Source organism: Alligator sinensis, unplaced genomic scaffold (genome assembly GCF_000455745.1).
Source record: "Alligator sinensis unplaced genomic scaffold, ASM45574v1 scaffold730_1, whole genome shotgun sequence".
NCBI lineage: Eukaryota > Metazoa > Chordata > Crocodylia > Alligatoridae > Alligator > Alligator sinensis.
In genome coordinates this window covers 2,673,509-2,680,427 of record NW_005842027.1, presented here as the reverse complement: position 1 = coordinate 2,680,427, position 6,919 = coordinate 2,673,509, and the positions used below count along the sequence as shown (strand labels likewise).

Below are 6,919 nucleotides of genomic sequence, written 5' to 3'. Positions count from 1 at the left end.
GGGCGGGCGGGCGGGCGGCGCCGGCACCGCCATGATGAAGAGGAAGAGCTCGGAGGGGCCGGAGCAGGAGAGCGGCCGCGGCGTCCCCCTGCCCATCCAGACCTTCCTGTGGAGGCAGACCAGGTCCGCGCCCCCGGCCCCGCGCGCGCGCGCGTGTGTGCGTGTGTAAATGTGAATGTGTCTGTGTGCGTGTATATGTGTCTGTGCGTCTGTGTGTCTGTGGGCAGGTTTGTATCTGTGCACATGTGTATATGTGTGTCCATATGTGTGTGGGGGTGTGTATCTGCGTGTGTGTGCTTGTGTCTGTGTGTGTATATGTGTGTGTCTGTGTGTGCCTGTGCATATGTCTGCATATGTATGTATGTCTCTGGGTTTGTGCATGTGTATGTCTGGGTATGTGTGTCTGTGTCTACATATCTATATCTATATCTATATGTGTGTGTGCACCTGTATATGTATATGTGTGTGTGTGTGTACATATGTATGTGTGTGCGCATACCACAGGTGTCCACTGCCCAGGCCCCATCCCTGCCTTGTTGCTTTGCCTTCAAGGCCAAGCACATGCAGGAGCATCCCAGGCACAGAGCCTCTGAGGGCCCTCCAGCCCCCACTCCCGGGCACTGGGGCTGTGGCTCCCAGCTGGCTTCATACTAGCTGGCTCCTTTCTGTCCAGATGCTTACCAGCAGGTTGAACAAGTCAGAAGGAAAATGGAGACCCCTGCTTTCTTTTGGATTGGGGACTACTGATGTCGAAGGGGGAGGCTGTGTGTTGCTTTCCTCTTGTTTTTAACTTGACCATGTTGGCTGTATTTATGCAGTTGCTGTTCCCACCGTCCCCCTTGCCCTAGTTCTGGACTGGCAGTGCCTTAGTGAGTAGAACTGAGCGCTTTCTTTTGGGTTGGTCCTTGTGGGAAAGGGGGTTGGCTTTAAATTTGAAGTCCCAGTCTTAGGCATTGAGCAGATTTCTCAGTGGTATCTGAGCAAATCCTGTGCTGTGATGAGCTCAGTAGTCTGTCCTAACAATCTGGCCCAACAAGTATGGGTTTGAAGGAGATAGGTGTGGAAATCGTATAGCTAAAAGCATAGGGACTGGATGCCTGAAGGCCAGGTAAGAATATGAAGTCTTCTTCCACAGCCCTGAATACACCACTGGCAAAAAGAAATGAGTCCTCAAGGCAAGATGCTGGCAAGACACAGCTAAGCATCTCCACTCCTGTTATGTTTAGTAGATGTGGCTTCTTTTTAAATAAACCTTTGTGTAAAGACCATAGAAAGTATATTCTGAGTTTAAATGGGTTAAAAATTCATCATTAGTAGAATTTTTCCTCCACATTTATGTAAGTGCTCTGGTAGCATATGGAAAACTCTTTGTTTGGTTTGCATTTACAAAATTCTATACTGAAAAAGATAATGTTATAATTTATGGGGCTTTCAACAGGTACCTGAAGTTTTTCCCAGTTTCATTTCTTTTCTTTGGATGAGTTTCTTTAGCCACTTAAGTAACAGTGACAATAACTAAACAAAAATAACTAAACCAAAAATATCTTTAATATAGTTTTTAATATCTGTTATTCTTAACAACTTTTTTTTCTTTTAGTGCATTTTTGAGGCCCAAATTGGGGAAACAATATGAAGCTTCCTGTGTGGTATGTAGTTTTTTCTCCTCCCTCTTTCCCCTCCTCCCCCAAATGAGAAAGAACTTCATGTAACTTTGAATATGGAAACCTGATAAACTTGAACTAAATGAGTCAAACTCGTATGTTGTGTAACTCAACTTATGTCAATAAAAGTAGTTGTCAAAAATGGAAAAGCATAAGAGCTACTCCCCCCTTTTCTCCTCCCTCTTTCCCCTCCTCCCCCAAATGAGAAAGAACTTCATGTAACTTTGAATATGGAAACCTGATAAACTTGAACTAAATGAGTCAAACTCGTATGTTGTGTAACTCAACTTATGTCAATAAAAGTAGTTGTCAAAAATGGAAAAGCATAAGAGCTACTCCCCCCCCCCCCCCCCAAAAAAAATTCAAGTGGACACAATCCCAAGGGCAGTTAAAGTATATTATATGTAATATTTTAGAGAGAGAGAGAGGGAGACAGAGAGAGACAGAGAGAGTAATTGAGAGATTTATCATGGACAAAAATCTTAGAATCAAGGCACTTCTTGAACTCCAGTCTCTTAGTTACTTATGCACATGTTTAAGTTCAGAAATTATTAATTCTAGTAATTTCAGTGGAACACACAAATGGGTAAGTACACACACAAATATTAGCAGGCTTAGAGCCTTAAACCATATTTCTCTATTCTAAACTAAATTTAGCAAATCAGAAAGTGGATTATATCATTAATAGCAATAACAAATAAAAGAGTTGTCATACAGATAGTTATCACTTAAAAAGACACTCTTCTTTTAAAGACTTCTGGAATATATGATTCTAGGTTAATAAACATTTACTAAGGTCCAACTGAAGAAGTAGTATGATATTTCTTGAGGTGCTCAATGTGAAAGGAGGTGAGTAAAGCAGTTTGACATGGTAGGTCTGCAAGATGGAATCATAACCACCAAGGTATTGTAATTAACTACATCATTAACAGCTCCCCGCTAGATAGGGGAGAAAATGGCAGAGAGCTGTTTGCTCAGCTGCCTAATGAATGTAGGGACTCAATAATTTGCATTAGTCTTACTTTGGCACATTCAGTCTCTTAACTCCACAGTCTCTTTTACAAAGTTCCCATGTAAGCTGTCTTTACAATGCACAGGGAAATACAGGTGCCCACCTATGTGGTTTCTCAGTGACTCACTCACCAAATGCTAGTGAAAATCAGTGTGTTGCTTAAGTGTTGAGGCCAACCACATTTGTGTGTCCACCATATATACATATTTAAGCCCTTCACAATTATATCTTGGTACCCTGAATGCTGAAGAGGTCCCTTGGAAAATTTCAGTAAGTCAAATATGGCCTTTGGGGGAAGTTGTTTCTATTCTTCATTTGCAAAAAAAAAAAAAAGAAAAAAAAAAGACAGTTATTCAGAACACCTCTAGAAAAAAAAAAAAAAGAAAAAAAAAAGACAGTCATTCAGAACACCTCTCCCTGCCAAAGGAACCTGGCATTTCAAAGGCTCAGTAATTTATCGTGTGGAAAGTGTCCTTCAGCATATAAGAAAACATTTTTCATTTATAACTCATAAATTATCATGGGAGAAAAAGTGTTCTCCAAATTGGCAATGATGATGGGTCAAATCTTTCTTCCTCCAGATTGGAATTGTGCTACGTTAAATTATGTCTGAAATTTGCAAAGGTGAGACTTAATTGTGAGCAGTCAAGGTGAGACTGCAGGGCTCTATCTGTTGAATCAGACTGCTAATTCCACTGGTCAGCCTCCTGCTTTTGGCAAAGGAAGATGAACCACGATCTGTATCAATAACACAACTATCCTTTTATATCATCCTGCATATAGGGTATGAAATATGTCTGGATTTTGACAGGTAATCAGCTCATGCTATGAAGTGTAAGATAGAATGACCTGATACCGTTGTATCAGCTGGCATAGCTACACAATATGTCTTGGTTATTATAATATGATCTATGTCTTCTTAATATTTTGGCTACAACATTTGATTCATTGACCAGCTCAGCAGGCAGTAAATTTCACTGGTTGACTGTGCATGCAGCATGCAGCATACATCATGTAAAGAAGTATCTTCTTTTTCTTGGTTCTAAATTCACTGTTTTTATTTCTGTCATTTGTTTCCATACTATGGAATAAGATTTAAAGGGAACTATCAGTTCTCATTATATCCTTCCATAATTTTTAATACTGAAGTTTTCCAAAGATTGAATTCTGTATTTTTAGCAACCCCTATTGTCCATGATCCTAGTGGGCCAACTTATATGAATGTTGGCATGCACGTGTTGGCCTTTAACTCTTACCAGGTTAAATAAATCTCTTTTCTTTTTACTTTCTCACTCTTTGTGCTGGTCCCTCTGTACCACAAGCTAGGATTTTTTCCCCCTTCTCTCTGAAACTATTTCATCTTCACTGTAGACCTTTCTTAGAGGGAGTTCAGTGAAACTAAAATTATTACTGTGGACAAAGCTGAAATTTTCTCTCTCTCTTTGTACAGTGTATTTTACTTGTATACATAAGTGCATAATTCTCTTAAATGCATAACACAATGCCAGGCTTGATTTATTGCCTCTTGCTTATCTGAGCTTCTTGCTTGCATTGTAATAAATTTGGGTTATCTGCATATCAGTTAAATGCATAATCCACATAACTGCATAGCATCTTGTGGCCTCATCGTATCCTATATAACTTAGGGTATAGGTAGACATGCAGCTCCCTGCTGCAACTGAGAACACTTTGCAGAAAGCTTCTGAGTTATACCCTGGACCAAACAGAGCTTCAGTGTTGGTTCCAAGGGGAGGGGGATCTAGCTGCTGGCTGTCAGCCTACAGCTGGTTTCCCCTAGCAATGTTCCTTCCTCCAACCCAGCTTGTCCCTGTTTCAGAATGGGAGGAGGGAAAGGGAGAAGAAGGACCTTGTTTTAGGGGTTCCCCAGCCAGCATAGGAGGGCAGGGTGGGTAAATTGGAGCCCCTCCCACCCCCTAATCCTCCAGCGGGAGCTGGAAAAAACCCAGACCCAACTCCCTCTGCTCCCTTTGCCCCCTCCCATTCTGAAAGCAGTGATAGGCTGGCAGGCAGGCAGACAGAAGTTACAGAAGAGGCTTTATTTTGAAACCTCTTCATCTGACCCTTCATGCAGTGAGGGTTCAGATTTTCACTCAATCAGCCATGCACTTGGGTTTGGTCACAGCTATAGTCTGCTTTCTATGGCCAGATCGGTTGAAAATTGTCACTTCTGTTTGCACCCTTAATTTTATCCTGTTTAAATGTTTTAGAAAGTTAAAGAGAGGCAGCTGTCAAAGGTTTGTTCTTAGAAGCCTTGAAAATGAGGGAAGCTAGCCAGTTTTGGTGCTGCTAATATCACAGCACTCAGTGTACTATGAGTGTACTTTAATGAGCAGTGCTTATATTTTTCAGTCCTGAAGTTTTAAATTTACATGGAGTGTGCTGTAGCTTCCTTTTTTTAAAATTGTTGCACACTAGATAGGCAACCTCTGGGCTCATTTGTACCCAATTCTCTCTCCTAAAAGTTCACAGCTTAAGAGTGTATAGGCAGAACTTAACCTTTTTAAACTATCTTTCTTTTTTTTCCCTCTTTGAACCTATTTCATACTCAACTGTGCTACATTTTATTTCTATGATACTGTTTCATTTTTTACTGTATTTTAAATGGATCTGTATTCTTCTTATGCAAGAATTCTGAGTTAAAAAAGGTTCTGTCATCATTATTTGATTGTCACTTTCTTCCTCCAGTTCATTAACTTCCACTAGTATCTCTTCTTCCATCTGAGGAACGGACTTATATTTACCCTTAATTTTGTACCTGTTCATAATCAAATTCTTCCCAACTAGCCTCCAAACACACTTGCCTTTCTAGTGTTCGGCATAATGAAGACCAAGCATTAATGAATACTTTTTATTCTGCTTTCCTATCCAAGGATCATAGTGTCTTATTAAAACACAAATGTTCCTTTAAGGAACTGAAACCCCTCTTTAAAATAAATAGAGAAATGGAGTTATAGGCAAGTTTAGTGGCTTTTCTATAATCTCTTGAAATCTGAGACAGGGATTCACACTTGCGGAATAGCATGGGTTTGCTGCTAAAGAAGAATCTGACAGAGTTCAACATAAGGTAGAAGCCTCATGACTTGCATATGTGTGTTGCAAGTCGTGTTCAGCATAGAATAGGTACCCAGTGGCCTTAGTTGGATGAACTGTATGAGTGGGTTAAGAATGCAACATCCAGTGCTAGTGGAAGTGATGCAAAAATAATCTTAGGTCGATTAGGTAGACCTTAGATAGGATACATTCCTAAAAGAGTATGTTCAGGGACAAGAGGAGTATATCATTCCAAGAACAGTTGCACTCATCCAAACCCCATGTAAATAGTGCTTAATCTCTTCAGGTGGGTGCAGGTACTTTGTCATGTTTACAGGCCTGTGAAGTCCAAGTCAGTTCTGCTTTGTCCTCCTATGCTTACTACTCCTTCCAGGACTCTGGGGGCTTCCTCAGGGGCCACTGTCCTGCGGGGGAGGCTCCAGCTCATGTAAAGTCCTTGAGAGAAAAGTGTTGTCTTCTAAGTTCTGTGTGTGCAATGATGGGGAAGTGGGTGCTTATTAATCTACCCCTATCTTCCAGTCTGGTTGGGAGCAGGTAAATATCCACAGATATGAGAAACTCAGGCCTGAAAGTTCATGTAATTTGAGCAAGGTTGTACAGGAAGCCTATGGCAGGGCCAGGCACAGAATTTCCCGTATCATTCTGTCTTTGATCATAATAAATGACTAGCCTTCCTCAGATAGCATGTCACCTTCTGGACCAAAGAGATAGCTGACCTCTAAAAAGAAGGGCTTATGGGAATGCAAAATACTTCAGAAGGAAGTAATCAAGAGCTCAGAAGCTCACTAGGGAACAGGGTGAAAAGAGAACACCAGTGGTGCGAACAAAGCCAGAATAGGCTGAGTGCTGTTCTCAGCTCATAACAGATGGAGTCAACAGGATGAAAGGAAGAATCATTGTGTAAGTGACCCCGAGGGAACTGAGCATGCAGGCAACAGGAACAGGCATACAAGCATGGTATAGCTGGTGGTCTGCAATCAGTTTAGCCAAAGCATGACATCAGCTTTCAGCACTGTTTACCAGACTGCCATTTTTGCAGATGTTCCCTCTCTCCTTTTTAATAGATACATTGTACCATCACTGAGACACTGCTTGGCTTGCTGATAGTCATTGTTTGGTTCTTTCCTTCCCCCAGTCCCTCACCAATCTATCCCATCCACATTTGTAGCACCCC

General features: G+C 41.3%; 1 protein-coding gene across 1 annotated transcript in view; it reads left to right on the top strand.

The window, feature by feature from the left end:
- Positions 1-31: 31 nt before the first annotated feature.
- The window catches only part of UNC80 (unc-80 homolog, NALCN channel complex subunit), a 200,673-nt gene continuing 193,785 nt past the window's right edge, over positions 32-6,919 (top strand). The window contains exons 1-2 of the mRNA XM_006022285.2: positions 32-123; positions 1,598-1,646. Of these exons, the coding sequence (XP_006022347.1) occupies positions 32-123; positions 1,598-1,646 (141 nt within the window). The remainder of the gene's footprint in view (positions 124-1,597; positions 1,647-6,919) is intronic.